Source organism: Podarcis cretensis, assembly GCF_951804945.1.
Source record: "Podarcis cretensis genome assembly, chromosome: 14".
NCBI classification, from domain to species: Eukaryota; Metazoa; Chordata; class Lepidosauria; order Squamata; family Lacertidae; genus Podarcis; species Podarcis cretensis.
In genome coordinates this window covers 37,455,951-37,475,418 of record NC_137183.1, presented here as the reverse complement: position 1 = coordinate 37,475,418, position 19,468 = coordinate 37,455,951, and the positions used below count along the sequence as shown (strand labels likewise).

Genomic DNA, 19,468 nt, shown 5'->3' with positions numbered 1-19,468 from the left:
GAAATGTTACAACATTTGGAGCTCTTTAATTTAGAACAAAAGATGAGTAAGGGACATGATAGAGGCGTATAAGATTATGCATACTGTAGAAAAAGTGGGTGGGAAGTTTTTCTACTTCTTTCATAATACTAGATGGAAGCCATCCAGTGAAGCTGAATGTTGAAAAATTCAGGGCAGGCAAAAGTGCACTGTTAAAACTATGGAATTTGCTCCCCCAAAATTTAGAGATAGGTAGCAACTTGGATGGCTTTAAAAAGGATTAGATGATGATTAGACTACCAATGGCTATGTACTTTGTTCTCTGCTGGTGGCAACATACCTTTGAATGCCTGTTTCTGGGAATCACAAGTGAGAAAAGCACTGTTGCACTTTGGTCCTGCCTGCTGGCTTCCCATAGGTATTTGGTTGGCCATTGTAAGAAAAGGATGCTGGACTAGATGGAACTTTGGCCTGATCCAGAAGGCTCTTCTTAGTGAAGTAGGAAAGTACTGGGTTTTTAAAACTTCGTGCAAATCAACAGTGTTCATGAAATCTCAGCACTTTTAACATGGGGGAAAATGTTGCAATGTACTTATTCTAAATGACCTGGATCCTTTCCCTCGAACCATCCTCTGACAGATCCAATGCACACCATAGGAACTTCAATGCATTGACAGCACCCACAAATGAAGGTAAGCACTGGAGCTTGTCTCCCACCTACTAGGTTGGGTATTATAAGATGCTCTTCCAGTGGTCTATAATTGGCATCTTTCCACCACTTCAAAATTGCTCAAACGGTAAGAAGTGCTTTTTCTGTATAACAGCTATTTCGACCCCTAACTGAAAGGGCTCATTTACACCCGCCTTGCAATGATGGGAAAATAAATTTCATTTCAGCTCTCAACTAATATAGCAAGTCTAAAGTATGCAATCTATAATCCTTAAGAAGAAAAAGAACACCTTCAACCTGTACAATGGGAAAATAATGGAAAAGAGACAGACAGATTTAAAACTCAAAGAAGCATCTCATAATGACAAACCCAAGTGCCTTTTGTTATAATAAGGTCAGAGAGCTACCAAGTTGAGTTTTTAAGAGAGAGCAATACTTACGCCTATCTTTCTTTAGCAAAAGTATACAAATATGTTATATGAGAACTTTCAATATATGTTCCCCACCCTTGCCTGCCAAAATTCCTATCAGTAATAAGGAGTTAATGGTACAGACCTACCTTACAGGGTTGGTTGTAAGAGTTACTGAGGCAACATATGAAACACACTTTGACAGCTCAAAAAAGGGTAATCTATGCAGATGTTGTTGGCAAGAGGTTTGTATCTGAATGGGGAAATCTGGATACAAAACCCTATTCTACCATTAATTTTTTGGGGTGACCTCAGGCCTGACACATACTCATCTGCTTCACAGGGCTGCCATGCTAACAAAATAAGGAAATGCCACATAAACAGTCCTTTGAGGAAGGGAAGGAAGCAACTGTGATAAAGTATTTACTATCAGCAATTTCTAATTATTGGTTACAGGGTTTCCTGGCATCAGTTTTAAAAACAGCACATATATACAAAAACATCCATAGATAAAACACAAATTTTCCCACCTCAATCTTTATTGTTGTATACTGATCTGGCATCTGTTTTGATGAAATATTTCAAATATATAAATGTAATTTATTGCCCATAAAACCTAGCTATTAAGATTTAGCAAACATATAAAAGTAGACCCCGCAACATTTCTTTACACTATGGTGTGAGTGGCATATAAACAAAGCACAGGCAAACTACATGTAACCTTGATTCCCTAGAGGAGGAAGGGCAGGATTAAAATCAGATAAAGGAAATAAAGGAAAGACAAAGATTCTGGGGAGGGAGGGTGCACTGCAGAAGCCCTTTATATTTATATTAAGGGAGGATTTGTAAATATTAAGTTCACCCATAATTAATGGCTTGAATTTTACCAGTATACAGTGGTACCTCTGGTTACGTACTTAATTCGTTCCGGAGGTCCGTTCTTAACCTGAAACTGTTCTTAACCTGAAGCACCACTTTAGCTAATGGGGGCCTCCTGCTGCTGCCATGCCGCCACTGCGCCACTGTAACCTGAAGCGTATGTAACCTGAAGCGTATGTAACCCGAGGTACCACTGTAATTACCATAAAGTTCAGCTTCCCAGCAGCAAGAATGGATATCAATACACTGTTGCAATGACAGACTAAAGCTAATGTATTTCAGAACATGCCATGGGCCCAGATCCCAGAGAGAGCAGAGAGAGTTCAGCTTAACTATCCAGCTTTGGGCTGGAATTGCATTTCACAGTTTTAATTAATTGCTCAGAACAAAAAAACCAGACACATATCATTAGGAAAGATACCGGAAGCGCTGCTTGTTACTTTCTTGAAGGTTTTTCACACAACTGGTCTTTTGCAAAGACTTTGTACCTTACACTAACAATGTCATGCCAACTCTAATGAGGCAGAGTCATTTCTCCTGAGACAGGATATGGCAAGTTAAATCTGATAACTATTTTTGGCTTAACATTATGTATGCATTAGAGCACTGCCTTTGAGGGACTGCTCAATACAGCGCTGACCAAGCCTGCTAAATCTCTAAAAAACAGGGATGGGGAACCCCCAGCCTGCAGGCTGAATTTGGACCACCAGGCCTCCCTGTGTGGCCCACAACGATGTTTTCACCAAACTATGCCCACCTGCCTCACACCTCATACATGACTTCAGGTGCAGGGCAAGTAAAGACACAGCTGAATCCCACGGATGGAAACTAGGATTGAACCATGCAACAGCTGTTCAATCCTGCTTAGTTTGGGTGTATGAGCAATGACCTCGCTGGTGTACCTGAACCCCGCAGCAAGCAGGACGGAACTGCTTGCACGTCATTATAATGCCAGATGATTGGCAGGTGGGTGGAGATAAAGATCTGCCCTGCTTGGCCGAAAATTCCCCCCCCCCCTTGCCTGAAAGATCAAAATTATTTGATCAGAATACTGCAAAACAGAAGCCTTTACAAGGCTGGATTGGGAAACGAGCACAATTCAAAGTGTTGGTGCTTTTAATGCCCTAAATGGCCTCAGCCCAGTATACCTGAAGGAGCATCTCCACCCCCATCATTAAGCTCACTGCGAAAAGTGAAGCTACAGGGAATCAGGCAGAGGGCCTTCTCGGTAGTGGCGCCCACCCTGTGGAACGCCCTCCCATCAAATGTCAAGGAAATAAACAACTATCTGACTTTTAGAAGACATCTGACGGCAGCCCTGTTTAGGGAAGTTTTTAATGTTTGACGTTTTGTCACTTTTTTATATATTCTGCTGGGAGCCACCCAGAGTGGCTGGGGAAACCCAGCCAGATGGGCAGGGTATAAATACTGTAATGAATTATTATTATTATTATTATTATTATTATTATTATTATTATTATTATTATTATAGCTGGCACCTGTCACAAAGACACCAGCCTACTGCCTTCTAAACTATCTCAAGTGTTAAAAATAATTAAATTGCCGCAATCCCAAAGCTCTACACATAGAGCCTTGCACATCCCAGGGCTGCCTTGTGCCTTGCCATATGTCAAAGAATATTCTGTGCACACAACGAGGAAACTGCTACTCACAGAGAACACTCTGACACAGAAAACAGGAGAGTATTCCCTATGTGTGCAGTTGCTGGCTACGCTATCCTAATATTCCAGCGGGTCTAGCCAGGCAGACAAGCCTCTAGATGCCAAAGACTAAATTCCTCCGTCTGCTCCATCTTCTCTAAGAGTTGCATCAAATTAACTTTTACTCAGAGTAGACCCACTGAAATTAACAGCTCTAAGTTACTCATGAATTTCAATGGGCCTATGCTAAGTAGGACTAACACTACACAGAACCTTAAATTTCCTTCAATGGCACCTGTCTTTATGCGTGGATCAGACAGGTCTAGAGAAAGAGAAGACAATTGGCCAAAGGAAAATAGTGAAGGTGGATGAAAAGGACTGGAAGAAGCAATTCCTGAGATGGAAAGCAGGGAGGAGAACAGGAAGAAATCTGAGAGGGGATAGAAAACTGAGTGAGAAACTAAGCAGAGGAGAACTCTTATCATGACCAGGAACTGACAACTAAAGGAGAGCTGAAATTCACAACTGGCTGATTTGAAATCACCCAATTTTAGGTTTCAGGATTCTAGAAATGTTACAGCACAAAGATGGATTACTTCAAGTATTTTAGCTGAAGAATTCTATTGTTTTTTTCCAGAGCCTGCAAGTTCTTTTTACCAACTCACCCTCAGCTCTACTTCTTTGCCCAGTAAATCAAAGAGAGATGCTCCTTTGGAAGTGATTTCTGAAGCAAGCTGCCTGGCCGTCTTCAAATCGCTGATCTAGATAAACATCAGAAAAAGAAGAGCTTTACCTTCATGAACATTCAAGGGGTGGGGGGAAGATAAGGATATTTCTAGTGAAACCACCATATCTGGTCAGTTCTGCAACTGGAAGGGTATGTCTTAAAACACATAAAAAGAAGAGATCATATCTACACCAATTATGGTGGAAACAAATAATGCTTTAAAGGGACAAGCTGCATATCATGCTATTTAGACCTGAGGGTATAGGGTGGTATACAATAATTATTATTATTATTATTATTATTATTATTATTATTATTATTATTATTATTTTGTTGTTGTTGTTGTCGTCGTCATCCACTTTTATTCTGAAAAAAAGAGCAGCCATGTGAGACCCCAATCCAGATTGGAGATCTGACTGTTCCCCATCAACAATCCTCCAATTTTCTCTCTGCTGTTTGCCATGAACAACATCTCTGTGAACAAGTAGCAACTGGGGTGGGGGTGATGTTCAGCTACAAACTGATGTGGAACTGAAATCTGCATCGGGAGCACATTTTGGATTAGGACCTCCCATGGATAATTTTCCTTTAAAAAAAACAGTTAGTTTAAGCACACTTTTAAATAAGTGTGAACAATATGAAATGTGTATTCCAGCCCAAAGATACTTTTAAGCAAGTAAATGAAATCATACCCATAAATGAATTTTTTACATTGCCAAAAAAGAACATTTCCTGAGTAGGAGGAGGTCATCTTAAATTAATGAGCTGCAGCTTCCATTCAAAAGAGTCATTTTCTCAAGACGCTTATAGTTAGTATATTTTCGCACAAAAGTTGGGAGAGGATGAGAGAGATAAATGAGTTAAGCGGATTGGCACAGCCTTAAAACCTGCAGTTCTTCTGGTCTCCAATGGCAACTACCAATTATCGTACAAAGACTAGATATGCCATGATGGGGTGTACACACAACCTACTCTAGTCTCTTTGTTGCCTTGGGGCTCCTGGCCCTTTATAGGAGTAGAGAGCCAGCCTGAGGTGGTGGAGATCCACAAGGCTTTCACATCAAAGGAAATTAGCCTTCCTGCTGTGGGGCAACAAAACACACAAGGTCTGTCACCTTGGATGAAGATCAGCACAGCCAAAGCATCAGGATGGTGGCCCACCTTGTCCAGCATCCTGTTCACACAGTGGTTGACGAGATGCCTTTTCTGGGAAGGATGCAAGCAGGTCCTGAGCACAACAGCATTCTCCCCTCCTGCAGTTTCCAGCAACTGGTATTCAAAATCATACTCCTTCTTTCAGTGGAGGTAGAACATAGTCATCCTGGCTAGTAGCTACTGACAACCTTATCCTACATGAATCTGTCTAGTCCTCTCTTAAAGCAATCAAAACAGGTGGCTATCACTACCACTTGTGGGAGCAAATTCCATAGTTCAACTATGTGCTGTGTGAAGAAGTTACTTCTTTTTATCTGTCCTGAATCTTCTGGCATCCAGCTTCATTGGATTTTTATTCATCTGAGAGAAACGACAGCTGTGGAAGAAGGCGAAGCAAGAGAAGAGACAGTGGGGGTGGGCAACCTCCCCGCTCCATCAGAGTTGGCTTGACCCATTTACAGATTCATGATTACTAATACTCTTACAAAACATTTTTTTGTCTGCAATGTGCAGACTCATTGACAGGCTAGGAAGAAAGGCCAGACACACTAAGTAATGGGAGGGCAGAAAAGTATAAAAACAGCTGGAAGCCAGAATGTGAACATATTCTTGGTGATAGTGATACTTTTTCTGAAAACCTGGGAGATGGAAGACTAATGAGCTGGAAATTGAGGCAATCTCACAGTAAATTTGGGCTGTAATCCTCAGGTCACATCCTCCAGATAAGCCCATGGATGATAGATGCTAAGAATGTAGGGAACAAAGCAGTCAGCTTATTATTTATATGTATACTTTGCGTTTTTGCCAAATCTTTTCTGAAAAGGATGGCAGTGATGAAAGAAGCCATAGTTAACACATACAATAGTAACAAAATTAATAAAAAGGAAAATATAAATAAATATATATATAGTACAGTAACCTCAACAAAAAACCTAGCAGAAAGGAATTTGCAACCAACACCGTGAAATGTACCGTATTTTTCGCCCTATAGGGCGCACTGGCCCATAGGGTGCACTTTTTTTGGGGGGGGGGGGAAATAAAGGGAAAAAAAATCTCCCCCCCCCGAGCCGCAAAGAGCAAAGAAGCCATGACAGCAAGTGGGATGGATCCCGCTAGCTGTCCTGGCTTCATTTTTAGCCTCGGGACTGGGGATCTGGGAGTGAAGGCGAGGTTGCGCAACCTCACCATCGCTCCCGGAGCTTGCGGGGCTGGGGGTGGGGGAAGCCCGAGCTTCCCTTAACCCCAGCCCCCAGAACGGGTCCGGGAGCGATGGCGAGATTGCGTTCAACCTCGCCATCGCTCCCGGAGCTTGCGGGGCTGGGGGCGGGAGAAGCCCAAGCTTCCCCCAACCCCAGTCCCCAGAACGGGTCCGGGAGCGAAGGCGAGGTTGCGCAACCTTGCCATCGCTCCCGGAGCTTGCGGAGCTTTCTGTCCGCAAGCCTTGGGAGCCCGGCGGGAAGTCGCGCCAGGCTCCCAAGGCTTGCGGAGAGCTGCCCGAAGCCTGGGTGCGCCCCGCTGCGCTCCCCGGGTTTCGGGCTGCAGGTTGCTGTCCGCAAGCCTTGGGAGCCCGGCGGGAACTCCCACCGGGCTCCCAAGGCTTGCGGATAGCTTTCTGTAGCCTGGAAAGCAAGAGGGGTCCGTGCGCACCGAACCCTCTCGCTCTCCAGGCTTCAGCGAAAGCCTCATTCGCCCCATAGGACGCACACACATTTCCCCTTCATTTTTGGAGGGGGGAAAGTGCGTCCTATAGGGCGAAAAATATGGTAGGTGTTTGAGATACACTTGTAAACCTCAGTGGGTCTCACTGGAGAGAAAGTTCCGTAACACCAGAACCACTGCTGAATTGGTCTTGGAGCCAATACTCAAAGGATATTCATCTGTGATTCTCTTATGAGTACTGGCTCCCAGTCTCAAATACAGGAAAAAACTTTTAAAAATAGTGAATAGTGTGAGAAATACTGCAATTGTCTTCAATAACACATCCCAGGCCTAAAGCTTTATCTGGACTATACCACTTCAGACTGTAAGGGGAACTTCAAAGGAATGACTGCTCCTCCATACCATTATTAAAAAATAAAGAAATCATTGCATATGGAAAAATAGCATGTCAGGAAGAAGGCTAGTTTATTATATATAGGAATATATTATATGCTGTACGGAGGAACACCCGATTATATGATCCCCCATCAGTGGTACGGGCCAGAGACAAGCAGACCACCTCCATAAGGACTAGCTCCAAACCACTGCTGATCAAATCAAACTTTGCATCAAATCAGGGACCCGTCCCCAGAATTCCCCACGCCAACTGTTTTAATCAACTAGGGTTGAATGTGTGGTTAACACATCTCTAGATTGTACACATTACTTCAAAACAACAACACAGGGCTTCTACAGCTAGTGTGAATTGGCTAGGTGGCCCTTTGTCTCAACTTAATCTGGTTGACAGAGAAGTTGTGAGGCTAAAATAATACTCTAGTGTTCCTGAAAAGAAGAACAGGGCGCAAATGTAATAAATCTTGAAAAGAAAATGAAAGAGAAAGAAGCACAAAGTTCCTTACTTTTGAGCCAAGGTCAAATTTGAATTTGCTCGTGTCTTCTTCACCCACAGCAGTGGCTTCCATTCCTTTGGTCTTCATAGCATTGTAAAGAACAGAAGTGATCTTTAAGAGTTCCTTCACTGCATAGCCATCTGCTTGGTAGAGCTTCTTGGTGTTGAGCTTGATGTGAGCTTTTGTCGCCTATTAGAAAACCAAAAATAAATGCCGATTTGTTTTACTGTATTTTCTGTCCCTCCTTTCTTCCATGACTGAACTTAAGACGATATACATAGCGTTCCCAAGCAGTCTCCCATCCAGATCTGGATCTGCTTTCATAAAGCTGCTTCATCATGTTTTTGGCCATGCTCTGGGATCGCCAGACTCTGAAGAGGCAGATCTCAAACACCTTCTCCAAGGACACAACTTCTATATCTTAGCGAGTGTTTCCATTTTTAAAAGACGCTTTTGCCCATGCAATAGTTGTAACACAGTAATTCAGATTGCAAAAAGACAGCTCAAGCCGTTCCCTGATGCTGTCAGGATAAAAATGACCCTTATACAGCAAACGCCCTTGGCATCAAGTGGTTCCTTAATTAGCCCAAAGAGAAAACTCAGCACAGCAAACTTTGTTAATCTACTTCGCCAGGGGTGGAACTGCAGCTGATCAGACCTTTGCTTAATTGGCACTTAAGTGCTGCCCACCTTCCACACAGAGATCAGTGGCTTCCCAACCCCACTGTGAAATGCCATAATGAGATCATTTACCTTAATGAATTCTTCCCTTTCAATGATTCTTGTGGACAGGCAATTCAACATTTATCTATTAAATTACTCTGTTTTGATTTCTCTCCCTGGTATGTGCCATGAAATCAATCCAACACTTCTCCGTGAACACACATAAACATTTACCATCTGGAAATTAAAAGGAAGGGTGTTGAGGAGGGGAGGGAGTTCCACAGTGGGGATCACCAGGAGAATGGAAGGTGCTGGCAGGGAACTGTATGTAGCAGTTCAGAGCATGGAAACAAAGCCAGAGGGGTTTCAAAATGGAAAATATTTATAAGTAGCGAAAGACTGAAGGTATTGGAAAAACAAGTAATAATAAAGTAGCAGGTTTGCATTTCAATATATTTACCCCTTGCCAAAGAACTGAAAACTCTTCGCTTTTGGATCACACTTCTTGGAGTAACAACCCTCTAACCAAGAGGGTTGTTACTCAAATGCCTGTGTGTGTGTGGCAGAATCACAGTTTACAGGAATAACATATTAATGAAAGGAAGAAAATGGGGGGGGGGGGTATTGGGGCTGCCATATATGGATAATTCTCCAATTTGTTTCTGAACAAGTATGAAGTGAGATACAATCCTGAGATCTTGTCTATCTTCATCTATTTTATTTCCACAACTTTGTTGCTGTTTATGCAGTGGTCACAGCTTGGGTGACTTGCATTTTGTATTGTGTACACATATATTTGCATATGCTGACATGTTTATGTTTCAATAATCACTTCTGTTTTGTTACTTGGGTTCCTGTGATTTTGTCTTTTAGCTACTCATAGTTCACTCCATGACATGTGTGGATACTCAAGGAACTAAAATCATAGATGGGGATGGTGTGGGCCAGGGTGGTGGAAGAAAGGTTTGCCTTGAGAGGCTCTTGGCAGAAAGGTGACATATTCCCCTGCTAAGCAAGATGGAAATATTTTCACACCCCAAACATCAGTGCCTGCAGACAACACAATTTGCTTTGGACAAATCACTAGGGAGAAAAAGCAGGGAAAGTGCACAGCAGGTGTACAACAAGGAATGGCTACTTTAGAAATGCTGAAACCGAAGAAGAGGAAAGATCAAGTGATTGCCTGATGTGAGGATTACATGAAACAACCTCAGCAAGAATAGAGAAAATGTAATTGCTAGACTAAAAATGGCAATTCTTTATAGACACTGAAAAGACCTAAGCAATTTTTGAGCAGCCCAGAAAAGGAAGAAGTGGTCAGCACGCATTGGCAAGAAAAACTATCATGGGCAATTGTTTAAAAACAACAACAAGCAAAGTATTTTTCCTTCTATTTCTTTCAGCCAGAAGATTGTGAAGAGTTGCTTGATGACAGCATTGAGTGCAAAGTTTTGAAAGAAATTGTAATTTCTATATTGGTAGCACCTACAAGGTCAGTTTCACTGAGAGGCTGATAGAAAGCATTCTGAAGATATTGTTAAAAACCGAAGTGCTACAGATCCATTTAAAAAAGGAAGAGGAAAAATCAATAATTGTTATGGAAACAGAGACCAAAGTTAGTAATGAGAAAAATAATGTACTTTCTGTATTTCTCAAAATAACAATAACAGTGCCAGTCCTATAAGTTTAGAAATCAAACACTTGAGCGATATTCACATCTGCTACCAGCAAAACATTTGCAAAGGTCAACAGTTCTTCCTAGTCTATCGCTTTAAGATTGACTCAATTACACCAGCATCATTTCAGAACCTTCATCTTATTCCGGTACTCACTCTTGTTCGTTTTAATTTCTACTGGATGTGCTCCACAGAACAAGAGGAAAATAAAACTATCCAATATGGACAGCAGAAGCAGTGTGTAAGACTCACTTCCAAGGAAATTTATTTTCAATAGTAGTAAATCAGTGCCTTGACCTTGCTTGGTGATGTTTCTGCTTTTTAAGATGCTGTCTAGGTTTCTCATTGCTTTTCTCCCAGGAAGCAGACGTCTTTTAATTTCGTGACTGCTGTTACCATCTGCAGTGATCATGGAGCCCAAGAAAGTAGCCGGGGAGAAATGTTCAAGAAGTGCACAAACAGGACATCTAAGGCAACAGAGCTCTGCTGGTCCTGCTGCCCATCAACTGCCTCTTAATTGGAATGTTTCATTTAGCTAATGGCCAGTGACAGGAACATCCTTCTCTTAATGTTACCTCAGCCAGAGGCCATCACCCCATCTTGCAGCAGATCATTCCATTAATTTAATTATGCTAGATGTATGGATGTACTTTTTGTGATCTGTCCTGACCCTACGGTAACCAATTTCATTGGATGACCCAGTTCTAGTGTTACAAAAGACAGAGAAATTTCTATCTATGCACGATATGGAGAAAGTGGAAAATTTGACAACTTTTTATCATGTGGCCCTTAGTCATCTTTTTCTAACATAAAAAGCTCCAAATGCCTCATACCTTTCCTTGCAGGAAAAATGCTCCATTAACCTGATCATTTTGCTGCCATTTTCTGTACCTCTGTATCTCTACAGTTTCCTTTTTTGAGATGAAATGACTGGAACTGGGTTGAGTACAATACTGGGATTTTTAAATTTTCAGTCCCTTTACTAGTAATCCCCAGTATGGAATATGCCTTTTTCACAGTTGATACTCACAGAGTTGACAATATTGTTGAGCCCCAAGATCTCTTTCCTGGTTAGTCATCATCAGTTCAGAGGATGGCTGAATATGTCACCATATATGTGAAGTTATGGTGGTTTGTGCATAACTTTACACTTAATTATACTGTATCACATTTGTCATTTTGCTGCCTATTCACCTAGTTGGAGAAATCCTTTAGGAGCTCTTCACAGTCTACTTGAGTTATCACCATCACAACTACCTTATATTTTAGAATATGGTTCTCTGTGCATTCTGATGTCTCTTGAAATATCATCACCAAGCTCAGCATGAGGGTTCCCAAGGTGGGGGTAGGAGTTTTTGTCAACACTGGGATGCCAAACACCATTGTGAATTAAGATGGCAGTCTGAAATATTACTTTAGTGTGCCTTCACCTCATTTTTGGCTGATTTCAAACTTGGCACGAGGGTTTGTGGAGTGGGGCAGTAGTTTTATTTGGGGGGTGTATTTATTGAAGATTTTCTTAGGTTACAAAAGTACATACATCGTCTCTGTTTTCAGATCATAAAGTCCTTTTTTCAGATCATTTATAGTCAATGTGAGACTTTAATATTGTATACAGTATAAAGTTGGGAAGGAGACATAAGGGGGGTTGAAAGAAGGGGGTGGCAGCAGTTTTTGTTGACAATGTGCCATTGGCCACCATTCTGAATCAAGATGATGGACCAAAACATGACTATGGTGTGACTGCTTTTTTGGCAGGCAATTTGGATGCTGCTGAAGAAATAGTTGCCCTGCTTTTCAACATTGTACCTAGTAATTTATTTTTTCTTCTTCCAGGACCACAGCTACATTTTCCCAATGCCAATGGCGCTGATGTGTACCACAAGTCCAACCTTATCAACCAGACAACGATCCAAAAACAGTCCTCAAATTTACTGGCACTGAAAAAAATGAAGTCAACCTTATCTGTATGGGAACATACCGGTTGCTGGTTTGGCTACGTCTTCTTCAGCAGTATCTTCCCCATTTTACAGAGCCAAAGCCATAGTTCTATGTTAAGAGTGAGTCATCACATTACACCAATAGAAGGATATTTATAAAGACCGAATCATCCGCTGTCAAGAAAGTCTTTAATATTTTCAGTCTAAGGATCTATATTTAGCCTCCACTTGCAACACAAGAGCAATTCTCCTTAGTGTATTCCTGGGCAGTTATTTTAAACCTATAGGAACCTTATTTTACATTGTTTTCATTTGGAATTAAAGTCACAATGGAAAGGATGTGTCAATCAATAAATTGCTAGCAAGACTCGGCAAGGCAAGAGGAGACCTGCTGGTCTCTCTCCCTCACTTCATGGTAAAGCATAAAATAAATAGACTCACCATAAATTGAGCAACAGCTTTAATGAAAAAGACCCGATCCTGCTCCGTATCAACATCTGAAGGAATATCAGTCTGAGGCTCATACCTGCAAAATGAAACAGCTCTAACAGTTTAAAAGGTATGCTGCTAGAACATATTATTTTACCCAAATGTTTAAAACTGACAAAGAACTTTTAAAAAGAAAAACACATACTGAATACATAAAAATCAACACAGGCAGTCAACAAAAGGCAAGAGTAAGAGCCCCAATACATCAAGAAGCAAGAAACAGATCCCAGGACAGTGCAACCACTCACTGGGAAGTACAAATGCCCTCTGAAACAAGACAGTCCTAGCTTGACCCTAGAAAACCAGCAGCAAGAAGGGATTTGTAGAGCCAGTTTTTTGCAGTCTTGGAGGAGCACTACAATAAGGTCCCACATGAAGACGAACTTTGTATTTGTGGTCAACCTCAGGTGGAAGACATTCTGAAACCTTCATTCACAAAAGCAAGCATGTACACCCTAGCAGAAATGGTCATGTTTCTTTTGAGTGACCACAATAACATAGAAGTGGTCTTCTATGTACTAGCCGCAAAAGGAAAAATCAGGAAAAGGGATTTAGATGAAATTGTTATAAATTGTTGTGGTGATATGGAGGCTTAATTTGAAATCAAGCTGCATATGAGTTTGCTAGTGTCTCTGGTAACCTCTCTCTTATATCTTGGCTCATATTATGGATGTATTACTATTATTATTATTATTATTTATTAAATTTGTATAGCACCCTATACCTGTAGCTCACCTGCAGTGTGTCACTAGAGTGGATGTATGATCTGTATTGTTCTATTGGTACAGTTGCTGCACGTTTGTCATGGCCTTTGGCTAGAACAATAAACTTACATTGTGTTTGATTTGGGAAAACAGTGTGAGGCTATTTTAATCTCAGGAACATGTATGACTTTGAACTGAGGAAGAGCCAAGGGTTTAAGTTGCTCAAGTATGAAAGAAAGCTTCAAAGATGTTCTAGAAGCAGAACCGATGCTATTTTTTGTGGGCTTGAGATCTTGTAGAAAAAAACAGGATCTAAAGTTCATCTATAAGCCTGTTCTTTTCCAAAGATCCAAGTATTCCTCTGGTAATTATCACATTTTATCTGATATTTGCTTTCAAATGAGGATAAAGTACCAACCTTTTCACCAGCCAAATGAGTATCTCTGAAACCAGCATGAAGTTTGGAGTGCGAAAGTTCTCCATCGAGATGAGCCGAGGATAGCCTAGAGCCCTCATCATCTCAGTAAAATCTTAAGAAACAAATATGCAATTTTTTAATGTATACAGCATCATGATCTTCTGTCCTTACATCTCGATCTCAAGGGCAAAACAGCTTTTCCAATTATACATGGGAAAGGTATCTTGTAGATCATACATATATTCCCTAACTCACTACTCATCAACTAATGGATAATGACCTAATACTAGGCCTATGGTGGGTAGCAGCAACAACAAAACTTTCTTTCTAAGAAGAGAAAAACAGCAGACTGTGATAAAGAAAATGGCTTCTGTGCTGCATTTAAATGTTGATCCAGTGTCTGTGAAGTCTGCACTAAAGCTCTTCTAGTGCGAACTATTATTCTCAAATAGTTGTACCCTGCAATGGTCAGCCCTTCCTTGACCTTCTCTCATGGCTTTCCTATGAGAACTACCAGTGTGGGCAAAGCCAGGGCAGCAATTTCAGAAACAGGGTTAATTCCAGTTGAGTTTATGGGCACTGGACATGCATAATGGCAAAGGACAGGAGTTTTCAAGGGTGCTGCTGAATCTGTGCACCACATTTCAGAGCAGGAAGTGCCAGCAAATTAAAACGAATTGGCTGTCATCCTGTTGCTTTCCATAGTTCATTAACTAGAAGGACAGTGTTTATTGTTTGGCAACTGGGGAAATTTGACAGGAAATTAGTAACTAACTGATGTTAACAAGTCAGTCACAAGTCTGAGAAGAACAAACTGAATTCAGTTGTGCATAAAAGGTAAAGGGACCCCTGACCATTAGGTCCAGTCGTGGCCGACTCTGGGGTTGCGGCGCTCATCTCACTTTATTGGCCGAGGGAGCTGGCGTACAGCTTCCGGGTCATGTGGCCAGCATGACTAAGCCGCTTCTGGTGAACCAGAGCAGCACACAGAAACGCCGTTTACCTTCCTGCCGGAGCAGTACCTATTTACCGGTATCTACTTGCACTTTGATGTGCTTTCGAACTGCAAGGTTGGCAGAAGCAGGGACCGAGCAGCAGGAGCTCACCCCATCACGGGGATTCAAACCACCGACCTTCTGATCGGCAAGTCCTAGGCTCTGTGGTTTAACCCACAGCGCCACCCGCGTCCCTTTCAGTTGTGCATAGATATTAATTTTTTTTAAAAAACTACCAAAGAGAACTACAGCACAATTTCTGATCTGCTTTTTAATACATGAGCCATAAATAATTATGTGTACCTATGATGATGGTGCCTGGGACTGCCTCTCTTCAGAGCTCAAACTACCAAAGGGACCAGCCCCTGTAATTTTTGTGTGCCAGCTTGTTCATCAAATGCAGGGATAGCCAATGCTGAGCATTTCAGAAGTGCTGGACTACAGCTCCCTTAATCCCTCACCACTGACAATGCTGGTCGATGAGTTGTAGTTCAAAACATCTTCAAAGCACCACACTGGTTATCAGTAACCTACTGTTTTAGAAGACTAAGGGGAAAGGACATGACATTGGAGGTAATCCAGAGTTGAGGTTTGTGGGTTTCACAGGCCCCACTTTTCCCCATATAACTCAAACAATACCTTCCTGCACACTTGCCATCTTCAAAATATCACCTCCCTCTCTTCTTAAAAATCTCTCCTCAGAACCTACCTTTTACCTGCAGTCTTTCCTTGCAGCCTCAAATCAGAAGTGTGAGACCTATGGGTCCTCCATATCTTGCTAAACTAAAACCTGCCACCATCACTGACCATCAGCCATGCCAGATGGGAGTGATGGAGGCTGGGGTCCAAGAACAACTGAATAGCCACAGGTTATTATTCCCTGCCTTTGATCTCTGCACCTGAAACCAAGACCAAAATACTGCAGATTTTAAAACTATAATTTTAGCTATTGTTTTTGATTATGGTCTTATTGGATTTTATGTTGCAAGCAGCCACCTTTCAAGGAGGAAGGGCAAGATATAAGTAAACCCATATGCTTCTCCTGTTTACTGTACTTCCCTGCTCCAGTCAATCTTCCTTCCCTCCATATTTTGCAACTGTTGCGCTTAAATTTGCAAGTTCCTTGGGGAAAGGACACCATCTTCTTATTACATAGGAAATTCCATGCACATTATTAATATATTAATAACAATTATTTACACATCACCCTCAATATACATGGCATTTTGCAGAGGTTATTGTGCCAATGTGAGATCTGTACACAAAGCTTTTGCAATTTAAACTTTTACATTTACCCTAAATGTAAGTTGTGGCCAGGTTTTGAAAAGAAGGGTAGAAAATGCAATTACATGTTTTAAGGCTTGCACAGATCTGAGGATGAGTATTGGTGGATTAAACCAGAGGATTCCAACCTTTTTGAATCCATGGCTCCTTTGACCAACTACATTCTTTCTGTGGCACCCCTGTGGGGCTCAGGAGCCCAGTTATGTCACCCCTTGCTTGCAGAGCTGGCAGCCTCTCACTCTTTTTCAAACACCATCCCTTGTGGAGTGTTCCCTCAGCCTCCTCTCCTTTCCCCTCATCTTGGGAGTCCTCAGGGCAGCCGCTGCCACCGCCCCTGGTTTCTAAGCTACCACCCTCCCCCAAAGAGAGGTGCCTCCTCACACTGCCCCACAGGAGCCTTGGAAGATGATGCCCCCAATGGAGTCCGGTAAATGTGAGGCCAGCACTTACTTTGGGAGGCAGCAGTGGCAGCAGAGGACACCGCCAGGCCTGCATGGCAGAAAGGCTCCCTTCTGGTGCCGGGCACTCAGCTCCCAGGCAGGGATTGTACAGCAAGCACAAGAAAAGCCAGCACAGTGCTTGCCTGGCCTCCCACTTTTCTGTCCAGACTGGATTGCTGACTCTGAGGCTGCCTCAGTTCCTGACAGCCAGCACCCCCCGGCCAGCCCCAGAGGCACCATTCACCTGCAGAACCTGCAGCCAGGGCTGCTGCAACAAACAGCTGTGCAAGCCTTTGGGTGGCAGAAACGTGAGAAGGCATCAGAGGCAGCACCCCTGACCATCCTTCAAGGCACCCAGAGTGCCACAGCACACTGGTTGAAAACCACTGGGTTAAGCAATAGGCTTCATAGCAAAGGCAAGGTTTGAAGGATCTGGTAAAAGTGTGACCCAATAGGATTTAATATAGATCCTCCTGAACTACCACAATACCTGGGGTATGTTAGCATCCCATGTAACATAAAACCCCATAAGAACCACATTTCTGCGAAGATGTGATTTTTAGCATGCAGTCTATAGACACGAACATAAGCTTTGAATTCGGAGTGGGGTGGATCACGTGTAAAATTATGCAGATTTAAGAGGATTACAAGGGACGCGGGTGGCACTGTGGTCTAAACCACAGAGCCTAGGGCGGACAAAAGCCGGCTCCCTCGGCCAGTAAACCGAAATGAGCGCTGCAACCCGAGTCGTCCGAGACTGGACCTAACGGTCAGGGGTACCTTTACCTTTACCTAAGAGGATTACAGACATGGTCAACAACAGGTTCGGTGCCTGAGGCCTGATCAACTTTGGGAGCCAACGTGAGCAAGCGGGTACTGGACTGCGGTCAGGAAACCCAGATTCAAATCCCCCCCTTTAGCTATAAAGCTAACTAAGCCTTGCTCACAGGGTTGTTGCAGTGATAAAACGAGAGCGCGGGATGGGGGCATGTACGCTGCCCCTCAGCTCCTTAGGAAAGGTGGAATCATAACAATGATTAATAATTAACCCCCACATTGGTGGTACGATCAGCGATGCCCGGGAACAGATCGGATGTTGGACACTGCATCTTCGTGGGCAGCCGTTCCTTCAGGCACATCGGGAAGACAGAGGACGGGGAGGCTCTAAACGAAATAAAGGCCACTCGACTCACTCCGGAGGTCGCGAAAAGACATGGTGGCTCCAGGAAACTCTGCGAAATATCCTCTGCTGTTTTGACTCACTCGGCCAACGCTACACTCGCCGAGGCTCCCCCGCGCAGCTTTTCGAGACCAGGCCGCGGCGCTTTGGTCGCTATGACAACAAGGCTACGGCGCGCCGCCGAGCTCAAATCGCGCAGGAAGACGAAGAAACGCCTTTGAAAGAAACGAGCGATATGTAAATCGAACGCGAGGCTCAGACGCGGGAATGGGCGGGGCTAGCCTGGAATCCCAGCTGCTTCTGAGGCCCTGTGACATGAGGGGCGTGGCTTAGCTGGACGTCGGAGACAGCCATACAGAGTTTTTTATTTGCATACGTCATGGCTGTAGGCGGGGGGGGGGGGAAGCTGCCCAACCCTAAATCAATAAATATGCATAGCAAACTGAGGTTCTGCCCTCACTAACAAAAGGCCTGCCCCCGTAACAAAATCCTGGCTATGGCCATGGCGTACGTTTTATCTGCATTTATTTATTTATTTTTAATCTCTACCAGATTTGCAATATTTACTTTATGTGCAATATTTCTAGGCTGCCTTTCAAAAAAAAATATATAAAAACTTTACCAGTCAATCCCTCTTCCTACAGAACTCTGGGAATTGTTACGGGTTCCCTCACATGGCTACAAACTACAATTCCCAGCATTGTTTGACAGCGGCTATGAAGCTATAAAGTGGTATGATACCACTTTAAATGCATGGGAGCCTTATTCTGAGCCCCAGCTGCTGACACATTGACACCTACATGCAACATAGAATGAATCACATTCGTTTTGTGCCAGAGTAGCCTTAATGGTCATCTTTGCAAAGGAACAAGTGTGTGTTTGCACTACTGTATAGTTTCAGCATCAGAAGCATTTATGTACTTAAGCACCGGAAATTATGTTTCTAGTCCCCTGCTTTTCTGCACACCGTTCCTCCTTATCTTTCAGTAATCTAATGAAAGTGACAGCTCACATCATCACAGTTTCATAACAGATGCCTTTGACTAACCTCTTCTGAGATTCTTTTGTTGGAGTGATGGAGGGAAGCTGTTAATCTGAAAGATGACAGGATACTTTCTGAATTTCTTCAATGATTTATTTCCTAGTTTCTCTATCTATCTATCTATCTATCTATCTATCCTAGTCTCCTAGTATCTGTTCCTAGTTTCTCTCTCTATCTTCTACCTTTTTTCTTTAGACTTTGGTAACATAGTCTACTTGTTGAACTCAAAGAGGGTCTGTGGGAAAATATGCTACTTGTTCTAGCTCAGGTGTGGGGAACCTTTGGCCTAGCAGATGTTGCTGACCTACAACTCCCATCAGCCTCAGCAAGCATGGCCAACGGTCAGGGATGATGGAAGCTGCAGTTCAGCAAGCAGGAGCAGGCAGGGGGCCTGCAATGGAACCACCTCTTGGGATTCTGCCACCCAAGGCAGCTACCTCAGTTTGCCTCATGGGTGGGTTGGCAAGGCCCTTGGAGATCTGATGTGAGAGCAGTGAACTTTGGCTGTCTAATGAAGCATGTACACCAGAGCTTTCCAAACTGTGTGCCACGACACATTAGTGTGTTGGCTGCAGTGTGTATGTGTGTCGTGTGAACGCTCCCCGCA

At 42.9% G+C, this 19,468-nt stretch overlaps 1 protein-coding gene across 3 annotated transcripts in view; it reads right to left on the bottom strand.

The window, feature by feature from the left end:
* Positions 1-18,016, bottom strand: part of CLUAP1 (clusterin associated protein 1) — a 58,346-nt gene extending 40,330 nt beyond the window's left edge. The window contains exons 1-5 of one of the 3 annotated variants that reach the window (XM_079952413.1): positions 17,833-18,016; positions 13,921-14,032; positions 12,751-12,835; positions 8,040-8,219; positions 4,265-4,360 (exon numbers count right to left, since the gene is read on the bottom strand). In XM_079952413.1, coding sequence (XP_079808539.1) covers positions 4,265-4,360; positions 8,040-8,219; positions 12,751-12,835; positions 13,921-14,032; positions 17,833-17,854 — 495 coding nt within the window. In that variant the 5' untranslated portion in view covers positions 17,855-18,016. Of the gene's footprint in view, positions 1-4,264; positions 4,361-8,039; positions 8,220-12,750; positions 12,836-13,920; positions 14,033-17,694; positions 17,714-17,832 lie in introns of those variants that run through there. The other 2 variants (XM_079952415.1, XM_079952414.1) reach the window with 2 other exon arrangements.
* Positions 18,017-19,468: the final 1,452 nt, after the last annotated feature.